A 22,955-nucleotide genomic window follows, 5' to 3' on the forward strand; every position below is an offset into this window, starting at 1 on the left:
AATTCTCGGCAGAGAGGTAAAATTCTCACTGATCCTTAACTAATTATGGGGCCCAGAATTCTTTGATGGTGTTTTAATGGTATAGTGTGTATGGAGCCCTAGGGTAATGACTGAGGGAGAAGAGCAGTATTAAACAGACTTTAAAAATGATGTTGAGTTAATCACTCATGGCTTCTTTATATATATATATATATATATATATATATATATATATATATATATATATTTTAATGTGTGTAAGAGAGGCAGAGATTTCACACGTGGCTGAATCCCAACCTGTTGCATTTGGGAAGCTGTTGGACTGCAACTTGCATCCTGCCTTCCCACTGGCCCATGGAGTAAGTTTGTTCGTTTATAGAAGCATTTATTATACTGCCGCCATATTAAAGATCTTGGTGTACCACAAACGAAACACCATTTAAAAGCAATATAAATAATAATTAAAGTGGCTGGCTAATTAATCAGTATGAAAAAGTCTCCCATAGAGGCCTGGAAGTCAAGGAAGCAAGGATGCCTCCTGCCACATCTCTGCATGAACCGTGTTCCATAGCATGAGGCCTGCAGCACCAAATGCCCCACTTCCAGTTGAGGCCAGTTGGGCCTCTTTAACATGGAGGGCAACTAACAGCACTCTTCAAGATGATCTTGGTGATCCAGCAACTTCTGCAGGGCACCACGTTGGTCTAGCCAGTAGGTACTTTAATGGGCTTGTTATAGTGTCTTGGCAGCCTGGGGTGAGCTGATAAGTGTGGCAGAATCGCTCACCCACATTATAGAAGCCGTTGTCTTCAGCTTTTTGGTACCAGCATGTTTTTCTTTAAGCCGCACTTTGCCCCAGCCTGCCTCCCTGAAAAGCAGCAGCACAAGGCCCAGTGTGTGGGGTGGGTCTGGTCCTCATCTCTGGTTGTATGCTCCCATCCCTCTGCAAAAAAGCTATGGAAGATCAGCTTCAAATGGCTCCATAAACTGAAACGAAAAAGTAAAAGGAGGCTTTGGGGTGTTTATATGACAGCTGGTTACGTAGGAGTCCTAGTTTAGATCATTAAGTAGCCAGCACTCTGAAGGTATGTATAACTGAATTCCAATCACATTTTGAGGTAAAATGGAAAGCACTCAGAGCTGCATTCTTGCTTTCCTCCCATTCTTTTTTTGTTTGTTTGTTTGCTTGTTTTGTTTCCTTCCTCTCTCCTTTGACCTACGCTTTTTTGTCAAATATAACTCCTGGAACTGCAAAAAAGTATTTACCTGCCACTGACCTCCTTTTTGGGAGCAGAGAGCTTACTGTTTCTTCGTGAGCCAGTGTGTAGGAAGAGTGTGGACTTTCCAGAGGCATCTGGATGGTGACTGGGAGAGAACTGGATGTGGGATGCAGAACTTTTAACAATCTGCATCCCAAGCAAGCACATTTATTGCTGGTTAGCCAGTTAGGCCTTTTGCATACACAGGCAATGTGATAGGTGTTACGAAACACTTGGAACCATAATACAGTATAATTAAAATGATACCATTGGAGTAACTCAGTTACATATATTAACGTGTAATTTGGTGTCTTGGAGTCCTGAGCACAGCATCACCGTTTGCCTAGCAGTGTCTGCTAGGCATGATGGCCAAATTCTCCCTCCGCAGCTGGAGGCAGCGATGCTTCAGATGTTTCTGGAAGCTGAAGAAGGAAGGAGGGCTCTTGTGGTCATGTTCTGGTTTCCCCCAGGTATCTGGTTGGTTGCTGGACTAGGAGGGCCATTGGCCTAAGGCAGCAGGCAATTCTTATGTCCTTATCTGCTTAATTTCACAGTACACAATAAATGGGAAGAAAGTTGAAGTTGCTGTCAAACACGTTATCGCCGGGAAGGAAGTGGCTCAGCGGGGCATCTTCTCCAATCCAGAGACCCTGGACCTTTACCGAGACATTCCTGAGCTCCAGAACTTCTGAAGGAACCTGCCTTTTCCCCATCTCTGTGTTTGTGCGTGCGCGTGTGTGCGTGTGTGGTTTTGTACTGTGTATATAATATGTATATGGACGCTGTATGCAAAAGAAACTATTTAAGCAATGGTGTTTCTTTTGAAAATGGAGAAACACTGTTTTGATTTGCCAAGTGCTTCATGAAAAGGCTTCTGGAAGGGCAGCCCTGCAAATTTTGGTGTATCGGCGTTGCTTTCCTTCCAGCCTAGAAGATCTAGCTTGCCTCTTTTTAGATGCAGCTGGGTACAGAGACTTTTTAAATGATCTACACTAAAAAAATGTGTCTTCTGGTTTATCTTTTAAAATTGAGGCAATGGGGTGGTAGGCATATATGCCATTTGATTCTGGTTGGAGGTGGGGCACCTGTTTCCCCCGAGATGCTGTTGGACTCCAACTCCCATCAGCCTCAGCCAGCATGGCTAATTGTCAGGGATTATAGGAATTGTAGTTCAGCAGCATCTGGAGGGCTGCATGTTCTCATTCCTGGTTATGGTTTAAAACTGCTCAAAATTCTAGGAAACTACTGGTGGCTTTTCAGTGGGAAGACTAGAAGACTGTGGGCATGGTTCTCATGCTTGCCACTGTTCTTCACTTGAGGTTTTTTAGGCAATGGGGATGTTGAGTGGGATAGAAAGAGTGCATTCTCAGTGGTGATAGTGCCCAATAGGCTTAGATAGCAGCGTTCTGAAGAACTGGGGGTGTTTTCCTTAGACCACATCCCCCAATCCTCAACAGGAGACAGGGGAGTGATCTGTCACTGACAATTGCATGTGGGAAGGTTTCCCAGATGCAAGGAAGTGCTCACAACAGCTGGATTCACTTTATTTTTACTTATTCTTTTTTAAATAAAGAGATTGACTTCTGGGTCTGTGTTTAAAACTTTTTTTTATTTTTTAGAAATACCTCTTTTTAAGATTAGCTTTTAAGACTACATTTGGACTACTGCTTCCATCGGAACCAGCCAGAAAAACACCTGGAGGGCACCAGTTTGGCAAAGTCTGTTTTGGAACAGAGCACAGATTTGCTGCCACTGTTTGAAATAATACTTGACTTTCCTGCTAAAATATGAAAGGTTGCAGCCCTCATTTAGACACATCTTGCAACCAGTGGAACCGGCTAGCAGTGACTAGCAGATAGTTCCATCAGTTCCCCAGGACTTTGGGTTGGCACCAGGATTTCAATGCCTCATCTTCCCAGCCCTCAAACAGTCTCTTTTGGAGAAAGGGGAGATGCTGGAATTAGAAGCATGACTATGCACTTAGTTTCCTGAAACAGTTTTCCTGGTTTAAAATTTTATACAGATCTGAAGAAAGCAGGTCAATGTGATTTTCATGCACAACCCATTGCGGATCCTGAGCGTGGAAGTAAACGGCAAAGTCACTGATCTTGTACATCCCCATTTTTAACTGTGTGGGCTAAAGGAGGACATTGTCACCAGTGAAGGTCAGTGTGGTGCTCTTGGATGCTGATGGATGCCAGCTGCCCTTAGCCCAGCCTGCGTAGCCAGTGGTCAAGGGTGATGAGCGCTGTGGTCCTTGCAACATCTGGAGGGCATCACATTGGCTCTTGAACCTTTTCTTCCACACTGCCAACAGCAATGGTAGCTTTGGCAGAACACATCCCATAGAGACTTTGGATACTTAGCCCCATTTGCCTGTGTTGGTTTACAAGTAGGGCCAGGAAATTGGGTGTGTAAGCAGGAGAGTGCTGGCAGAACCTCTCTTCCATTAGCTGCTGGTGGAGTTGGAAAGGAAGCTTGAGAGCCCTTTATCTTAAAATCAGGTCACAACCACACCATCTGTTTAAATCACATGGCCTCCCCCAAAGAATTCTGGGAACTGTAGCTTTGCAGGGGGGAGTATGTGAATGCTCCTGGGATTACTTGAGCTGGAGAGAAGCCATGAGCTTTAAATGGTTGTGACCTTGGCTTTCGTGGGAGAAAACGGGAGAAGAGAAAAATAGGTGTGGAGAGTCCATGAGATTAAGGCTTAACACCAGGGCCAGAAGAGAAGCCCTTTCATGGGCTGGATTGAGTATACAGGCTGCCAGCTGCCTATCCTGTGTCCCAGAAACTCCCAAGACCTTTGTGTTTGGTGGCCAATATGAGTAACTTCCTTTCTTTAAAATAATAACCCTATCGTGTGATCTTTTGGGGGCGTGAGGGGGGAGGTGGAAGGAACTGTTTCTTGGTGCTTTGTAAAGGGATTTCCCCCCTAATAAAACAAATTGTTACTTGTGTATGGAAAACAACTAAACAGATTTTTTTATGGTCCATTGTGTTTTTCATAATGGAAGATGTAGTTGTGTGAACTCGGCAAGAAAGGAAGGTTTGGTGCTTCAAAAACTCCTGCGTTATTTGGAATGATTGGTGAACAAATTCTGTCTTGGATCCCTCCCCCCTTTTTAAAATCACGTTGAGTGATCTCAGTGATGCTTTAAGGAATTTAAACTTAATAAAACTGCAGAATAAATTCTCATCTTTATTGTGGAGTGAATTGATCATATTAGTGTTACTTTGTAAGGAGCAGAGGTCAGTAAATCCAAAAGCGCTTGCTGGCGTAGGTTCTATGGCAGCCCCACTTTTTAAAAGAACTATGTACATACATATATACTGGGATTTTACTTATACCTGTTGTGTATTGGTCCCAGGAACTTGGTTGCTCCAGCCTTTGCCAAGCCAGTGCCATCACCCAATACATCTGAAGGGCATTGCGTTGGCAAAGGCTGACTTACAGGACATTCCCATCTCATCAGAGTTCAAGATGGTGGCCGTAATTCTAAATGGCTGCTAAAAACCATCCCCACCCCACCCTGCTTTTGAAAAGATCAGGAAAGATTGGCGACAGAACCTTGAAACAAAAACTGAACAAAAGTTGGCGTCTTGAGTATTTTGTTGGCACAGAACTGGCCGCAGGAACAGAATAACTAACTGTCCAAGCAAAGGTTAAAGTAAACAGTTGAAAATGCAGGGGAAATATTTTCCTTTTCAGTCAAAATCAGGCACTAGAAATTAGGGGCCAAGGGGGCTGACCTACAACCTGCCATGTTGGATTTATTGCTATGGTTTGGTTGTAAGTGGTAGGAGACCCTGTGGGAATAGACATTATTTTGAGGGGAGAACTGGACACTTGGGGATTCAGGGCTACAATGGACAGGTGTGTAGGGGAATCCCTGGAGAGAGAAATTTGAAATCTACCCCTCCAATCACTCAGGAGTCTAATAAAACAATATTTATTTACCTTGTAAGAGTTAAACGCTGTGAGCCACTTCAGGAACAATTATGTAACATTTAATGGGAAAATTGGACAACACTTGACCCAACTTGAAACTCCTGCTAGTTTCCTGGCAACTGGGGGTTTGATGACTCAATCAATAATGTCGGTTAACTGTCGCCAGTTTAATAACAGTTTCTGTCATAGGACTTTTCAGTCTCTCAGAGGCTCCACTCTCCTTTCTGCTCTACAATCTCTTCCCTTCTTCCCTCCTCTTCAGCTTCTCCACACTGCTGCTTCTCCTAGTCCAGGCAGGGTGTTTTTGTGTTGTTGTTTTTTTGTATCCTGGGGGCCACATTCCCTCCTGGACAACCTTCTGAGGGCCATGTGCTGGTGGTGGGTGGGGCCAGTCAAAAGTGGGTGGAGCAAGAACCGTGAATGTTGCCCCGCACAGGAGGCCAGTTTCTCCACACACTCAAAGCCCCCTTCTCTCTCCTCCATGGAGGCGATTCTCTCCATTCCGTGCCCACCACACATTCAGAGGCCCCGGAAGCAGCCATTGCATTGTCCTTGCAGAAGGAAAGGAGGTTTCATCACAGAGCCTTGAGAAGGGGGGCAAAAGTGAGGCTGCATAATAAACTGGGCTGCTGTCCCTTACAGGGATCAGATCTGCAACCTTGACACTATCAGCACCACACTGTAGCCCGCCGAGCAAGTGCTCTTTATTGTGCATGATTTGTCAGGGTGGTTATACATGATTCTGCTTTCAGTAACGCTGGCACATGCAAACGTTTTGGGGCAGCCAATCAGTGCGTGTCCCATAACTTCCTCCTGAAATTCTGTGTCTTTTCAGAGCATACATATTCTGGGGTTGCTTTTTTTTTGTCCTGATGTTGTTGCCTCTCCAGACCCCAGTAGCACTGCAGCAGTATCACAGAACAACTAATAAAATGGAATAATTTGCACACTCTCCTGCTTAAATCCAGCACTCGTGCATTATTTTTGCTGCAGAGCACCCCCACAAAAGTCACCAGTCTGGAAAAACCCTAATATTGCAAATAAAGACACCATAAGTCCGTGTGGGGCTGCTGTCGTTTCATTTCAAAGGTGAGATACCTTTGCAATGTGATGGCAGTTGGGGGCAGTCCTACTGCTCAGAAAAAGAGGGGTAGATTCAGTTTTGACAGTGTCCCTTCTATATTTTCTAATTTATGCATGTAAGACTGCAGGTTTTGTTGGAAGTTTATCTATGCCATTTTATTATAAAATCAATAAGCTATTCTACAAAGAGAGAGGTGCTGAGTACACCATGCAAATGGTCTTCCTGCCTGGGGCATCAAGGGTACTGGCGTAATCTCACCTGCACCTCCACAAACCTGCCCATGACCAAGTTCCTCCAAAGCCTTGCACCCCCAATTCCTTCTCCAGGATTCCTAAACGTACATGTACTCATCATAAATTCTTTAATTCGTGCAAAATGGCTGGCATTTACAAAGCACTGTGATCTTTATTAATTAGCAAATATGGAATAGTACATTAATTTGGTAGTTTGTTAAGAGTCACTGGGAATTGTAGCTCCGCTTGGGGTAAACTTTACTGCCCAGAATTCTTTCAGGGAAAGAATGTACTTTGAATATTCTTCAAAGGCATAAAATGGGTACATAGCCTAGGGATGGAGGAAACAAAGTTCACTGCTTCCAGTCCCGCGGGACTCCGCCCTGGCCGAGGGAAGGCGGCTCCCCGGAGGCGGCCGGAGCCCCGATCCTTCCCGCTCCGGGCCCCGCTCGGAGGAAGGGCCGGGCGGGCAGGCGGGCGGGCGGGGCGCGGGGGTTGCGGGGCAGGCGGAGGGTCTTTGCCGACGGGGACCGGGCGGGTTTCTTCTGCTCCCTCCGTTCCGCTCGTCTCCGCCTCTCTGGGAGGATTGCGGCGGCCCACCGGGGACGCGCCGAGACTTTTCTGGCAGGTTTTTGTCTTTCTGTCCTGAGCCTGCTCACCTGGAAGCAGCGGGGGAAATTTAGGCTTGGCTGACAGCTTGCAAAAAGGTAACACTGATTTATCATTTTTTTTATTTCTTATAAAAATACATCATGAAAAAATTAAAACAAGTTAAAAACAAAAGGAAATTAAAAACAGACACCAGTAGCCCATGCTTGGAGTCATTATCTGTATAGGCCTGGCAGAAAAGTTTCCAGCAGGTGTAGTTCCTTGCCCAAAAATGAACTTTTGGGTGGAGGTGATGGTGGGGCATTTCATGGGGCAGAAGTGTGCACACTTCAGTTCTGTATTAAAGCTTAATTCAGGCTTGCCTCTTTTTTAACCAGAGTAGGCCATCACACAACAACCCTGGTTTCCTGCCATAGATCAGCCGACCAATGCCCCTTTAGGTGGTACTCAGGCAATCCCTGCTCTTTGTTGCTAATAGTCAACTGCTTGTAAACGATGCTAATTGAGACTTCCTTTGGCTGTTGGGAGCAGCTCCATGGACCACCTGGTTTCACCATGAGACTCTTGTGTGGTCCACAGCAGCTGGTTTGTGTGGTTGAACTTGCACCATGCCAAAAGGGGGAAGGAGCTCTTCTGCTCTGCACCCAGAAAACTAAAAACCTGAAGATCTGTAACTGCCTCTTGCTTATTTTCATCATTTTTCTTTTCCATCAGTTTCTTCAACCAGCTGGCAACTTGGAGGCACCCGTGTCAGTTTGCATCAGCAAATGTTTAGGTAGCTGGGCAGCCACTTGCCTTTATTCTGATGCTCTTGGGGCAGAAATAGTTAGAGAAATGTCAGCTAAGGGGAAAAGAACATAGTTGTGGTGAGTGGTGACTGAGGGAGGGGGTAAGTGAGTGCAGATTATAGGAGCAGAACTAGGAGCTTGCGTGTGCCTCTGAGAGAGGGATTCTGATCCAGAACTTCATGTATTTTGCAGTACACAGATGGAGCTCTTGTGTGCAAGTAAGCCTTCCCACTGATTTTACTTGCAAGGCACAGCTCCATACACTAGGTATTACACTATGGTGAAATCATAGGTATAACCTCACTTGCGCGAAACACTGTTTGTGAATTGGATTCTGCTCCATCCCACTAAGAATCCTAGTTTTGAGCCAAATGCCTCTATGTCTTCAGTTGTGTCTTTTTACAGTCATGAGAACTACTCATTTGCTTTTTGTGTGTCTGGTGGGTTGCAATGAAAGTAGCAGTTCTTGGAATCTGATGCCTGCGTTGAGCTAGTCATGTTGCCTCACCCAAAATGAACGCCCCGCTTAGTGTAGAAACACTGAGAAATTATGTCCTGGTAAAAACAATAGCAAGGGCTTCAGGAAGACAATTTACAAGGGTGTTGAGGTAATAAGCAGGTCTGCAATATTTAATTGATTAATCTAACCAACCAGTTAAAAAAACCCTTTGATTACATAGTGCTCTTTGATTAATCTGTAGCAGATTTGACATATGTATAATCTTAACAATATGAAGTACCCATAAAACTGAATTTGGCAACTACTGTTTCCCTCTCTTCAGCAAGGAACTGTGTTGTTGCTTCAGCATTATTTTTGCTCAGATTCAGATTTGTTCAATTAATTTGCTGAAACTCATACTATTTATTTGCTAAGATTTCTTTAATCGGGTTGACAGCCCAAGTAATTGGGTGTGGGGTTGTGTGATTTTATCAAGGTAGTAGGAATCCCACCTGTGCTCATAATATTTCAAACAGAACAGATTGTGTGCTCACTTGCTTAACTTAATACAGAGCACATGGAAAAGTAACCTCACAGTTGTCCTCCATCTTTGTCATGTAGGGGTTCAGTTCTCCGACATTAGCTGAGATGCAGACAAGGATGAGAAGATTCTCGGTGTACATCTTACCAGCTCTAGTACTTGCATGCTTGGTCTACTTAAGGAGAGATGCCAAGCTGGTTGCGTCTTTGGCAAACAGAGAACTGCGCAGGCCAAACATGAGCATTCCCAAGCTGGTGAAATCAAGCATATGCTTGCCAGACACGATGGTTGCGAATTCCCTTCCCTCCCTCCCTGAGGTTCACCGCGTTTTCTTAACCTATAAACACTGCCGGAATTTCTCGACATTGCTGAAGCCCTCCAGATGTGCTGCAGAGACCTTCCTCCTGCTAGCAATCAAGTCCACCCCTGTGAACATAGACCACCGCGCAGCCATCAGGAGCACCTGGGGGAAGGAGGCCATTATTGGTGGGAAATTGGTGAGGCTCCTGTTCTTGCTTGGCCGCTCAGAGATCAAAGTTCAGGCTCACTCCCTCCACCAGCTTTTGGCCTATGAAAACCAGGAGTTTGACGATATCCTCCAGTGGGATTTTGTTGATAACTTCTTCAACCTGACACTGAAGGAGCTGCATTTCCTTCGGTGGGTGGCAGAGGACTGCCCCCATGCCTGCTTTGTGCTGAAGGGCGATGATGATGTCTTTGTGAACACGTACAACATTGTAGAGTTCCTTGAGCATCTGGACCCTGACAAATACCTTTTTGCTGGGGATGTCATCAGCAAAGCCCGGCCAATCAGGAACACCAACACCAAGTATTTCATCCCAGAGTCAATGTATCCGGCATCCTTCTATCCACACTATGCTGGTGGCGGCGGCTATGTCATGTCACGGCTGATGGTGCAGCAGCTGCAGGTGACGGTTGAGGACACTGAGTTGTTCCCAATAGACGATGTCTTTGTTGGGATGTGCTTGGCCAAAATGGGGATCATTCCAATGCACCATCCTGGCTTTAAGACCTTTGGAATCCAGAGGCCCTTTAATCCCTTTGATCCCTGCCTGTACAAAGAACTGATGATTATACACAAACTGAACCCAACGGAGCTGTGGGTCATGTGGACGTTGCTGAAAGACGACAACCTCCGATGTGCCATGTCAGTAACTCAGAAACTATAGGATAGATTAGGACGTGTCTGGTGCAGTAAAACTACCAGACTGAGACTTTGATAGGAGCTGACTTAAATTGATATAAACAGATATCTTTCATTTCTTTTAGATTGTTTATTGTAGAATAATTTTATTGCACTGATTTCCCACCCCCACCCCCGAAATTGCTTATAGGTGTCCTCAAAAGTTAGCAACCTGCCATGCCCAGAGGCAGCTGCAGAGGAGGAGTGGGGGGGGGGAGGGTTTGCTTTCATGCTTTTCCTGGTAGCATCTTCTCCCTGGTACTGGAGTAAATGGCTGTGGCCAGGCTCTCCCTGCATCCTAAAATAAAGTCATCTCTTGTTTCTGTTTCTTTGGTTACCTGCTGCACCAGCTTCACCTTGACTGGAAGTACTCATCAGGAGTACATTGGTCCATAAAGAGAAAAAACTTCAACTTGAGAGAAAACATTAAAAAATCGTATTTTCTCTGTTGAAGCACTACGGTCAAAGGTAAAGCAACCAGTGTAATACTTTTGGCAGTCTTTGTAAATGTCTCACTAGCGAATATGTGAAGTCGCAAATATTCTGGTGGAATGTTGGTTGCAGGATGTGGTCTGAGGGCACACAAAATGGAGCTACGCAGGTTCAGTCTGTTCAGTGCCTGATAAGGCTATCAAAGACCACCAGCCATAATGACGTATGTTCTTCCACTATTGTCAGAGGAAACGTGCCTCTCAGCACCAGTTGCTGGTACTTACAGATGAGGAGACTTCTATGGTACCCAGGTTCTGCTCATGGGCTTCCCAGAAGAGCAGGATGCTGACCATTGCCCTGGTCCAGCAGACTCTTCTTATAAGCAGAGAGCACCAGTGGATACCCTGAGTTACATGATGGTGAAAGGCAGGATTTTTTTTTAACAGAAAAGGCACGACTAATAACATTCCCCATCAGACTAACCCCAGGGTATGTCCTCTTCTAATCTGGCATTGACATGTCTCCTCTACACAGGCTTAGATCAGTTTAAAACATGTTTAATCATTTCCATGGCTTCCAGACGAGGGATGAGCTTGTAAAAGTACAAATCCCATAATTCTCAGGGAGAGAGGACCCACAACACCTAAACTTGTTAAAATGTGTAGTGTCGCTAGACCACTGGAGTCTCCTGCAGTAGCAAGCCACCTTGGCCTTGGCGTGAAGTCCAGGGGTATTTTGAGCTGTTCTCCAAACTCAGGTGCTTCTCTTCCCAATTTGAGGGCCCTCCAGATGTTTGCACAGGGGTCAGGGAAGATGGGGCTGTAGTTAAGCATCTGGAGGAAGGCAGGTGCAGAGTGCTTCACTAGGCCTGGGGAGCTGGACTCTGAAGATAGAAACCCCGAATCGTCTTTTACGGTAACCTCTGTATTAACCTAAGGGGTAAGTCACTGTGCTGTAACCAAAGACATCTTGCACAATATATTCATGCCTAGCCAAGAGCCATAACATGTCTTCATGGTTTTCATGTTTCAGTAGTCATTTTTCTCACTGGAATTTGGGCAGGAAAAGTACCGTGTGTTGGGGCTGGAACTGCAAATAACCCTGGCTTGCTTCGTTTCCTTCCCTTTCACACCAATGCTGAATTATTTGGAAGAACAGGGGTTGAACTCCCATGCGACAACAGAGAATAATGGATAGAAGAAATGTCTATGCAGCATTTAAAATTAAAGATTGCAGGGAGACGGGGAACAGAAAATGGGCAATGCAGCTGATCACCTGCATGTGTGAAGTGTCTCCAGGTGACCAGCTAGTGGGGGGGGGAGATGTTAATAAATTGGAAAACCGTGTTTTTTGTCTTCTCCCCATCACCCATTTTTTAGTCTTGTCAGCTTCATAAATTTACATAAACAGGGTAAGTGAACAGGCTAGTAAAGATGTTAATGGGCAGGTAACTTTCCTGGGCTTAGTTGAAAGGGGGATGTGCATTACAAGCACACATCTTTTCATATTAATATTGTTGTTCAAATTTCTGTATTGATTTTTAAAAATTATTATGATGCAATGTCATCAGCTAAGTTGGATTCTCCCCTTCTTACATTTTCTCAAGCTGCATCTTTGGCATTCCCCTCTCCTGAAAATCTCTGTTCCATGCTGCAGTTTTTGTTTTGATGGACTGCCTTGTTGTCTCCAAAGAAGCATCATGCATTGTCAAACAGCAGAAATCCAAATCATTGCTGACAAGGCCCACGTCTCGGCTGTTCCTTTTAGCATACCTTTCCTGTGACCCGGAAGCTGTACGCCGGCTCCCTCGGTCAATAAAGCGAGATGAGCACCGCAACCCGAGTCGGTCACGACTGGAGCTAATGGTCAGGGGTCCTGTATTTTAAAAAAGAACTGTGACTACTTCATTTTCTGATGCAATCTGATTTATGCTTCCCTAAAGTTGGGAGCTGGTGGGTGGAGAATAGAACATTAAATTTAGTTTGCAATCTATGAGAACGGTGTCTTTCTTGGGGAGGCACAGATGTGTTATTATTTTTACAATTAGTGTGTTCATGCAGGGCTGTAATTGATAGCAAGGGGCATTCAATTATGGTGGTATGAAAAAGGAGATGAAAGGACACTTGTGGTGTGTCTATCGAGCCATGATGTGTGCAGCAGTGAGAAGTGAATGTTTGTGTGCAACAGTTCCATCTGACCACTGGAAGTGATTTGCCTTTACAAAAAAAGCCTAGCCCGCCTTTCTTTCTTCACTTTTGGCATTACCTGGTTCACATAGCATTCCAAAGGGTTCTCTTCTCTTTGTGTTTGAGCAAGATAAAACCCACCTCTATATCTTATATCTGTATATCTAAGCTATACAGAGCTATATTTCATTTGAAACGCAGTTTTGTTGGAGTTAGATTAAATGCACTCATGAGTAAGTCATACTGAATGTGGAAGATTGCACTGAAAATTTGGCTCGAAAGGTGCCTTTTAGTAGTGTGATAGATGCTGCACAACCTATTCTCCCCATCACCTTTTGAATTTTTTACTCCATAATGTTAGGACAACAGATTATTCCCACTGGTGGGTGCAGCTATCTGAATTGAGTGATTAAATTATTGCTGTTGTTGGTTGTGGTTATGTAATGAGACACCCTTGAGTGACTTCAGCTCCTGTGTGCTAGCATGTAGATCACCTGTGCCATATTGGGACAATTGTCTGCACAGTCCACTATTAAGAATCTGCCTTTAGCTACAGTTAAAAGAAGTCCTGCTAACTTTTATTTTTAAAAAGAGGTTGCTAAAGTTCACATAATTAGGGGGGAGCATATAGACACACAAGTGACATTTATCTTTTAAACTGACTTTCTGGCAACTTACTTGTGAAATTTCAGGTGCAATAATAGTTAGCATGACTTCATTTCCTTTACAACCCAAGTAAATATTTTCAAAGAAAAAACCCAACACTTTTGAAATTGAAGGTACAATTAGCTCCAGGCTTTTGAGAGTTTGAGGACCTGTTACTGAATCATCTTCATTAGCCATTCTAACAATAGATCTCCACAGCCAAGAAAGGACCCCTCAGCTGGCTGCTTTCACATTTGCATAGTTGATTTAAATAGAAACACTTTCCCACAAATCAGAAACACAACTTCCAATGTCCAAGACCTGCAGCTAACAAGGTTGATATTTCAACTTAGTGCCTCCTTCCCCCATCAAAGTTGGGGGCAAAATCCTCAAGGCCAGCAACACCTCAGTCTTCACGCAGGTAGGCTTCGTCATCGGTTTCCTCCACGCTGGCTTGTCGACCGGCTGGCAGCAACGGCGGCTCTTCTGTCAGTTTCATGAGCTCCTCAGTTTGAGCTTCCGCCAGCTTAGTCTCTGCTTTCTGCGACAGCTGCCGCACCTCTTGCACTTGGGTTTTCACCAGCTGAATGTGGTTATGTGTTGAAACGGATGCTTGATCAGCTCCTGAAAAAGTAATGTTAAAATCAGCAGTTTTACACCACAACAGTGATTGGACTTGGGTCCAGGCACAGATCCAAGGGTGTTCATGGATGGGCACATGTCATTCACATTAAGACATGGCTGTCATATGACAACAACGTGCAGACATACATGGTTGCAGATGCAGACTTTCCTTGCACCCGTATTGCAAAATTCCTTCCACTATTTTCTTTCACCACATCACAGGACAACAAATTCTGGGGCTGGTTTAAAAAGATCTCTCCAAACATGGTCTGCATTTGATGAAACACATATATGCATGTTGTGCTATTTTCTTTTAACATCTCCAAAAAGCTTTTGGAAGGCGGGGGGGGGGGGGGGCCCTCTATGGTACAACCCAAACTCCAAAATCAGGTGTGGGAACATGCACACTCTTCTGGACCAAAGTGTTTGAGAGACAATTCAAGTGAATACAACTTGTCCTAAGATGCAAATGCCTTGGAAAGGACGACAGTGGGGAGCTATTCAGTGATGGGGATAGGCTTCAGTGAATAATACCAGACTGATACGCTGCTTCTGCTGCCATCTCTGAAAGGCGCAATGCAGTCATCCACCTGGATTCTAACTTCAGGTACTCCTGTTGCTTCGCAGTCATCTAAAGACAAAAGCTACAATGAGAAACAGCATCTGAACTTGTTTATTCCACCAAAAAATAAACATTTTATAAGCAGGTTAGGTTAAATAAAAGCAAACTTCTGATTTGGCACAATTCGTTTACAACCACTCTCATTTGAACTTACAGCTGTATATCCGATCACTGTTAAGCCTGCTTTTTTTTTGCTTTTTTTTTTTTAAGCTGTGTTTCAAGTGAGAATGGAGTAAGGAATTTGAAATCAGGCCTTTGGGGTCCATGTCCAGAATATCAATGCTGGAATACTGGTTCCTGAAAAAGATGCATTGAGCCCAGGTTTCTTGCTGGCTCCTTACCTCTACTCGAGCACCAATGATCACCTGCCAAACTGCATCCTCCTCATTGGAATTCATTTTCCCAAGGAGGTGTGTGTATTTCTGGTACAGTGACACCAACGTGTAAACTGCCTGCAACAGGAAACAACCCATACTCAGTAGCACCCAGTTAACTAAAAGTTTGTGTTATGCTACAGAATTCAGAAGTTCAGAGACAGAGCATCTTACCGTTGTATACTCTGTTAGAGCTTCAATTAACGCATATGTTGTTTGAGAGAGAAGGGTACCAGTGCTATCGGTTACTAAAGACACAGCTCTTCGGATTAACGCTTCATTGCTAAGTGAGCTTGGATCATGTTTCTGAAAGACAAATATTATGCGTTTGTCAGCTTGCTTTTCAAAATAATAGCTTTTCAAAATCTGGAAACCTGACATGGCTGCGGGCAAAAAAGAAAAAAGCCAGAAGTCATTAACTTTAAAAAATATTTTATTAGCGTAACAGTGAGTACACCAATCAAAAGTATAAATATATATATGAATGTGTAAAATATATAAAATGATACCAAAATGATAATACTATCTGTTAAAGGTAAAGGTAAAGGTACCCCTGACCATTAGGTCCAGTCGTGACCGACTCTGGGGTTGCGGCACTCATCTCACTTTATTGGCCGAGGGAGCCGGCGTTTGTCCGCAGACAGCTTCCGGGTCATGTGGCCAGCATGACGAAGCCGCTTCTGGCGAACCAGAGCATCGCACGGAAATGCCGTTTACCTTCCCGCCGAAGCGGTACTTATTTATCTACTTGCACTTTGACATGCTTTCGAACTGCTAGGATGGCAGGAGCAGGGACTGAGCAACGGGAGCTCACTCCGTCGAGGGGATTCTAACCGCTGACCTTATGATCAGCAAGCCCTAGGTTCTGTGGTTTAACCCACAGCGCCACCCGCGTCCCTGTTACTTATAAGAAGAAAATGACCTAAAACAAATGGAATGGTAAAACCAGTGTTCGCTCAGATAAAACCCATTTAAATTAATGGACCTAAGTTAGACATGTCCATTAATTTCAGTAGGTCTACTGTGAGTAAAACCTGTTAACTAATTATTGAAACCTAGTACAATGTTTACTTATCCTCTGGCAATTCCTAATAAAGTATGTGGCTCGACATTATCCCATATTTACATAATTTAAAAGTCTCTACTTTTCACTGAACAGATTGCCAAAGCTTTTCTTCTTTTGCTCTGAGTTTGTCAGCTTTATCACATGTCCAATATCTCACACCTTAGCCCTCCACTCATCTGAAGTCAGAGCATTGCGCTTTCCCCAGTTATAACTAATAGCGCTCTGTGCAGCTGTCAATAGATGAACTGTTAGTTCTTTACCTTCTGGTAAAACTAAAACCTTTCCATAACCAAATAAAATAACTATAAAATGCATTGGGAAAACATAACCCGCAATTACTTCTATTTTGTGAACTACAGCCATACAGAATATAATAATTTTTGGATAAGACAAAATTATATGGTGCATATTTGCAGCTGTAGGATTATACCTCCAACATCCTTCAAACTAATACTAAAAGCTTTCCATCACCAGTTCCAAATATCTGGTGCTATTTCAGCCACTCATATCTTGAAGAAGATTTTACAGTCTCCAACTGTAAATTTTGAGGGTGGGCCAGCAACACTTCCTTGTGTGTCTGCTAGCTCCCTTGCACAGCAGAGCGACGATCACACAGCTTAAGCACTGAAAGGATCAAGGGGTGTGCACGGCCGATGGCATATGTTAATTTATTAAAGGACCATGATGGAAAATGGAAATTAACGAGATTATGATGAGTTCAAAGACCACTTTCAGAGTTGGTTACATTATCAACAACTATATGAAACACATAAAGAAGACAGCAAGAAAGGATTCAGTTATACAAGATCTAGGTTTCAAACGGAAGTGATCGAAGGGAAAGTGAAATTACTGAAGGCCGCATACAGCATATTATTAGAATGGGAGACGAAAGATTAAGAGGTAAAATCAGTTATGATTAAAGGGCACAAGATGTAGGTCACAACCTTATGATGGAAGATTGGGGAAAATTATGCAAAACTGATTTAAAATTTACAGATTGTTCCCTATTGAAGGAGAATTACATAAAGATGATGTACAGATGGTACACAACACCAGTGCACTTAGGGAAAATGTACAAAACTAGTTCAAATATACAGTGGTGCCCCGCAAGACGAATGCCTCGCAAGACGGAAAACCCGCTAGACGAAAGGGTTTTCCGTTTTTCAATGCACTTCGCAGGACGAATTTCTCTATGGGCTTGCTTCGCGAGATGAAAATGTCTTGCGATTCTTGCGATTTTTTTCCGCTCCCCACCCCCTTTTTCTAAGGCACTAAATTGCTAATAGCCTTTTAGCAGCTAATCCGCTAATCCCTTAAGCCTTTAATAGCCGCTAAACCGCTAATAGCGCTAATCCACTAATAGGGTTGCTTCGCAAGACGAAGAAACCGCTAGATGAAGAGACTCGCGGAACGGATTCTTTTCGTCTTGCGAGGCACCACTGTATGTTGGAAGTGTAAGGAAAAGGAAGGGACATTTTATCATATGTGGTGGGATTGCAATGTAATTGGGAAATGATATACAATGAATTGAAGAAAATGTTCCATTTAACATTTGTTTAAAAACCTGAAGCATTTTTGTTAGGGATTGTAGGGAAAGATCTGCCAAAAAAGCTGAAAAACATATTCATGTATGCAACAACGGCTGTGAGAGTCCTAATAGCACAAAGATGGAAGACTGAAGAAACCCCAACTAAAGAATCATGGCAAGAAAAATTGATGGACTATGCAGAACTGGCAAAACTGACATATAAGCTACGGGACAAGGATAACTGTGACTTTAAAGATGAATGGGAACCATTTACAAAGTATTTGAAGATGCAACAAAGCGAACTGGACTCCTTGGCTGGCTTTGAATAAACATTCCCAAACTTTTTTATTGATGATAATCAGCTAAATAGTTTGAGGATCTATACAAATATGTAACATGCAGAAAACAGCATTCTCAGAGAAATCAAAGACTGGAACTGAGGGAAGCCGGGGGGGGGGGGGAATATGGATGATATGTTTCTGGATAATATGTGTTGTTTAAATTTTGAATTTAAAAAAATTAAAAAATAAAAAACAGACAAACAAATGTCACACATTAAAAACTTCCCTGAACAGGGCTGCCTTCAGATGTCTTCTAAATGTCAGGTAGTTGTTTATCTCTCTGACATCTGGTGGGAGGGCGTTCCACAGGGCGGCTGCCACTACCAAGAAGGCCCTCTGCCTGGTTCCCTGTAGTTTTGCTTCTCACAGTGAGGGAACCGCCAGAAGGCCCTTGGCGCTGGACCTCAGTGTCCGGGCAGAACAATGGGTATACTGGGCCGAGGCCATTTAGGGCTTTAAAGGTCAACACCAACACTTTGAATTGTGCTCCACATCTATTTATAGCTGCTGTAGACTAAATAATCCTGCACCTCAATGCTTGGAGAATCTTCAAGAATCTTCACAGTGTTACTGGAAACAAATGGTTCTTTCTCACTTGCTCTAACAGATCTTGCTGCCATTTAAAAGTTTGGCAACTAAATGACACCTGGGTTTTTACCAGCTGAATGTGGATGTGAAGGACACTGTCACTCTAATTAAGAATTTTGCCGTATCACAACAAAGATCCATCATGTCCAGCATACTTACATGTCCAGTAAGTATGTCTGGAAAGCCCCAAGCAGAAAATGAAGGAAAACTGCTTTTAATAGCCACCAGCAGACCCATTCTCCATTCACCTCCCCTTTTAAAGCTAGCAGGTACAGTCACACCTCGGGTTACAGACACTGTGGGTTGCAAGTTTTCAGGTTGTGGACCGTACCAAACCCGGAAGTACCGGAACGGGTTACTTCCAGATTTTAGCGCATGCGCATAAGCTGCGGGTTGCGAACGTGCCTCCCACATGGATCACGTTCGCAAACCGAGGTATGACTGTATCATAAATGTTATCTTGCAACAAATTTCATAAATGAATTATGAACTGCATTAATGCCCTTTTGAAAATTCATATTGAATCTACTGTCAATCACTTCAATTGGATTGCTTGTGTTTTATAACAGGAAGAGGACGAAGGCTAATTTGTGTGCTTAGGAAAACACTAAAAAGTCATCACTTTTAAGATAGCTTACAAACCCTTACAATACCCTTACAAACCTCATCTAATGTTATAATTACTCTAAAAGGTAGATAAGCCGCCTGGAACTTTAAAAAGATTTCATATTCCATAGTAAGTGGAAAAGCTCAACAGAACCAATTCATTCAAAAGTGTTATTGGGCTCACTCTAGCATTACTAGAATCCTTATTTCTCTGGCTCTTTGCTGTAGTGGCTCGCCAGCTGTGGAATACCCTCTGGGGTGTCCACCTGGTGCCACCTTAAGCTCGGTTCCATTGCCAGGTAGCTGATTTCCCAGGCATTTCTAAATTACAAACTTTGCTGTGCAACAGTAAGACAGGAACGGGGAAACTGTTGGCAGATGAAGATGATGGATTTTTCGGAGCTGGCCGACCTGACTGGAAGAGTCTGCAAACAGAAGGAGCAGGAGTACCAGGAAGAATGGATGAAATTTAAAGACTATTTAGCTAAATATGTTAAGATAACTTAATTGGAAAAACTTGCAAATATTAGTTAGGTTTAGGATTTAAATATGTAAGGATAAGATTTAATATGTTTAAAGTTAAATTAAAAAGAATGAAAGATGTTAAGTGATCAAGTTAATTTTTTGAGAAAATCGATTTTGGAAAACTGTTAAAATGATATATAATGAAACTCAACCAAGGAGGAAGCACTTAATAATGTTACCAAGATTTAAACAGGATGTTTGTATGTTTGTTTGTCTGTTTGTTTTGAATTTTTGGAAAATCAGTAAAAAAAAATTGGAAAAAAGGAATGGGGAAACTGAGGCCCTATACCTGTCGTCTGATTCCCAGCTCCCATCAGCCACAACTTGCCTGGCCAATGTTAAGGGATAATAGGAGTTGTAGTCCAATAACAAAACTCTGTCCTAAGAAAAAGGGTTAGTGTTATTCAAATATTTTATTAATTATAAAGAAATAAAGTATGACCACCCCAAACAACACTATTAACAAAGTTTTACAATTAAAAACAGTAAAAACAATTTGCAATGGACTACTGCAAATGGTTTGTTTCACACTGCCACTTAATTCCATTGTGTCTGCATATAAAGAAAGCCAAATGTTGTGATTTCTCCGTTAATTATATGAGAGAAAAAAATAAAGCAGTAATGATACCTTAGCAGCTAGGTGTTGTATGTTTATAATAAGAACCTAAGAAAAGCCTGCTGGTTCAGGCCAATGGCCCATCTTGTTCTCCCAGTGGCTCACAAGATGCAGGTGGGAAACCAGCAAACAGGATTCAAGCACAAGAGCACTCCCCTTTCGTAGTTTCCAGCAACTGGTATTCAGAAGCATTTATGCCTCCAACTGTGGAGGCAGAGCACAGTGTTGAACCAGACCAACAAGGATGAGCAACTGAATTTTTAGTTCTTTATTAGCAAAGCACTTGGTTACATCACAAGAATATTCATGCTGACTAGCTGTCTAGGCACCTATGACTAGCAGACCCGTGCTCTGTCTTGGACAGTTGGAGCTACAGTGTGGCCCCATCCCCTCCTGTCTTAAACTTGCAGTGCATTCAAACACCTGACAGATCCTCCTCAACAGCTGCTCTAGCTGTTCCAGGCACTACACACCTCTCCTTGAGCATGGAGGCAACAAAGTGGGGTTTCTAAAACCATAACTGTCTCTAGAAGCACCTTGGTCTCTCCAGTATCCGAGGCCTCCTGCAGCTCTTCTGTCTCTCATTGCCCTGTCTCCTCTCCCTGACTTTCCTCTTGCACCACCAGTCCCTGCCTCCCTCGGCTCACATATCGCCCCCCTCCCGTTCCTCTGGCTCCTGCCCATCCCTGACAAATAGCCACATTTTCACATACTGTTTAAACAGCTGCAAACAAGTAGAGACACAGATGTCAGGAGGCAGCAAGTTCCAGATAGGAGAGTAACAAGGACAGAAAGGCTGGAGATGTAAATAGAAGAAAAATTCAACCCAAAATGGAAGAGAAATGATTTGTTTTAAAAAAGAGAGACTACCAAAGAATTAAAAAATTAAGTTGAACCTTGGGTCCTGACATTGTAACCGATAAATATTTCCCAGAGGGTTACCTGTGTAATAGGAATTGCAGACAAGGTTACTCCAAACCCCAGTGCTACCACTTTGCTCCATGGGCCCCTCAATCCTGACATGCAACGAGCTTTACCATTTGCCAGGATGGGAATACTGTGCCTAGGGGGAAAAACATATCCATCTTAGGTACAAGTGCTATAAGCAATATGAATTCTGGAGGACGAATAAGCAAAGATCCACCATATTTGGAGTCCACTGCCAGCCAAATCCTGCTTACAGTCCTCTCATTTCAAGAGCCAGGCTGTTAGGAAACTGAGCAGGAACTCCTTAACTGTGCACATCAATGTATTCCTGTTGTGTTTTATGATTTTCCTGATATTGTAAGTGAGCTGGAACTGGTCTGTGACCATAATAATAAAATTCACTTCAACTGCACATCTGTCACTGCAAAACAGTCCACCTCCTCCAGGATTTAGACTATAAAACATTTTCAAAGATACCTTGTACCTTTGAAGATGCAGGTATTGATTTCTTGATTTGCTCACGGTGTAATACAAGCAAAATAATCCAAATAAAACAATACGGGCAAACTACGTCCAGAACGAGCAGTTAAAAATCACAATAGCAACAGTTAGAAGAGAGATTTGTACAGTGAATACAAACTGGGTTCTGTTGCACTTAGCTGGGTGTCCAGATCAAATTTCGCTTCAATTATCTACCGAGGATTTACTAATTCACTGCAGGGGCTGCTCCTATAGGAGGCGGCAGCACCTCCGGGAGCGAATTCATCCCAGGAGGACGTCGCTATGGAAGTGAACTGAAGCAAAAGGCGCGGCTGGGGGGAGACAAAGCTGCCGGGGCGGCAGAGCGAAGGGAAGGAGGCTGGTTCCTTCCCACAGATACCTGAAGAAAGCGTAGCAGCTCCGCAGCCACCGGCTACTCAAGGCCGTCGCCATCTTGGTTCAGTCAAGGCGCAGCGGAAATACGTCATCACCAGCGCCACGGCTAATGCCATAGAGCTATTTTGTGAAGAGGGATGTAGCCCTCCGCTCCCCTTTTTTTCTGCGAGAGTCCCGGCCTTCACGTTTCGCGCCGTTGCCTTCCTCAGAGGCTTATCCCGGCTTCGTCTATGAGGTATTTATACATCTAGAACGACGACAAAAATCCTCATTATCAGGAAGCCGACGCCTTCTATCGTCACTTCCGTTCTGGAACAGATCTGATTCTGTTTATGTCTTCGCAGAGCAGGAAGGAGAACGTGCGCGCTGCAGAGATGCGAAAGGGTAGAGTGGCGCTCCTCTAGGGTTACCCGCCCGCCGCCACGGGCGACGACGCGCCTCCGAGTCCCACTTCCTGGAAATCCTGAGCGTCCATTCGTCTGGTCCTGCAGAGTCCATCTGTTTAAATGACCCAGCAGCTGTTTCTTTACCGGAAGTTGAGCCCTTGTGACTCTCCTTTTTCTGGCTCTAGGAAGTTTCAAGCCGAAGCCCTTGGATGAGCTTTTACGCATGCGTCGGGGTCAGCAGCGGGGGGGGGGGCGCTTGCGTGTGAGCACGTGATCCTTTGGGCGGGAGAGACCCCTGGCGCGTGCGCGTTGCCAGCCGCCCCCCTGAGGGGAAAAGCGCGCCGCCTGGCCTTCCCCTTTCGCGCTGCCAGAGGCGGCTGAGGAGAGGCCCGGGTTGGTTCTTCTGCGTGCGTGCCTTTTATGTTTAATAGAGTTGGCCTTTCGTTTATTCTGTATATTTAGGTCTCAGACTTCCAGAGTAGCTGACATATTAAAACAGAAAAAGCAAATGAAATAAAAATAATA

At 43.9% G+C, this 22,955-nt stretch overlaps 3 protein-coding genes across 4 annotated transcripts in view; 2 read left to right on the top strand and 1 right to left on the bottom strand.

Annotated features, from left to right (window-relative positions):
- AACS (acetoacetyl-CoA synthetase) overlaps positions 1 to 4,437 on the top strand; it is a 51,121-nt gene extending 46,684 nt beyond the window's left edge. Inside the window, exon 18 of the mRNA XM_083416376.1 lies at positions 1,793 to 4,437. Coding sequence (XP_083272502.1) covers positions 1,793 to 1,930 — 138 coding nt within the window. The 3' untranslated portion in view covers positions 1,931 to 4,437. The remainder of the gene's footprint in view (positions 1 to 1,792) is intronic.
- A 2,696-nt stretch (positions 4,438 to 7,133) lies between these two features.
- Positions 7,134 to 11,516, top strand: B3GNT4 (UDP-GlcNAc:betaGal beta-1,3-N-acetylglucosaminyltransferase 4). Of its 2 annotated transcripts, none has more exons than XM_083416340.1 (2): positions 7,134 to 7,214; positions 8,965 to 11,516. In XM_083416340.1, the coding sequence occupies exon 2, from the start codon at positions 8,992 to 8,994 to the stop codon at positions 10,072 to 10,074; it is 1,083 nt and encodes a 360-aa protein (XP_083272466.1). In that variant the 5' UTR covers positions 7,134 to 7,214; positions 8,965 to 8,991; the 3' UTR covers positions 10,075 to 11,516. The 2 variants fall into 2 exon arrangements, with proteins under 2 accessions (XP_083272466.1, XP_083272465.1); XM_083416339.1 differs by lacking the exon at positions 7,134 to 7,214 and adding an exon at positions 7,837 to 7,891 and having other exon boundaries at positions 8,965 to 10,211.
- Positions 11,517 to 13,262: 1,746 nt separating this feature from the next.
- On the bottom strand, positions 13,263 to 22,372 carry DIABLO (diablo IAP-binding mitochondrial protein). The gene is made up of 6 exons (XM_083416341.1): positions 22,049 to 22,372; positions 21,184 to 21,304; positions 15,146 to 15,277; positions 14,939 to 15,049; positions 14,510 to 14,606; positions 13,263 to 13,975 (listed from the first exon to the last, which is right to left on the bottom strand). Exons 1-6 carry the CDS (start codon positions 22,099 to 22,101, stop codon positions 13,758 to 13,760), a joined length of 732 nt encoding a protein of 243 aa, XP_083272467.1. The 5' UTR covers positions 22,102 to 22,372; the 3' UTR covers positions 13,263 to 13,757.
- Between the last annotated feature and the right edge of the window lie 583 nt (positions 22,373 to 22,955).

The sequence above is a fragment of the Podarcis tiliguerta genome (genome assembly GCF_965153285.1).
Source record: "Podarcis tiliguerta genome assembly, chromosome: 16".
NCBI lineage: Eukaryota > Metazoa > Chordata > Lepidosauria > Squamata > Lacertidae > Podarcis > Podarcis tiliguerta.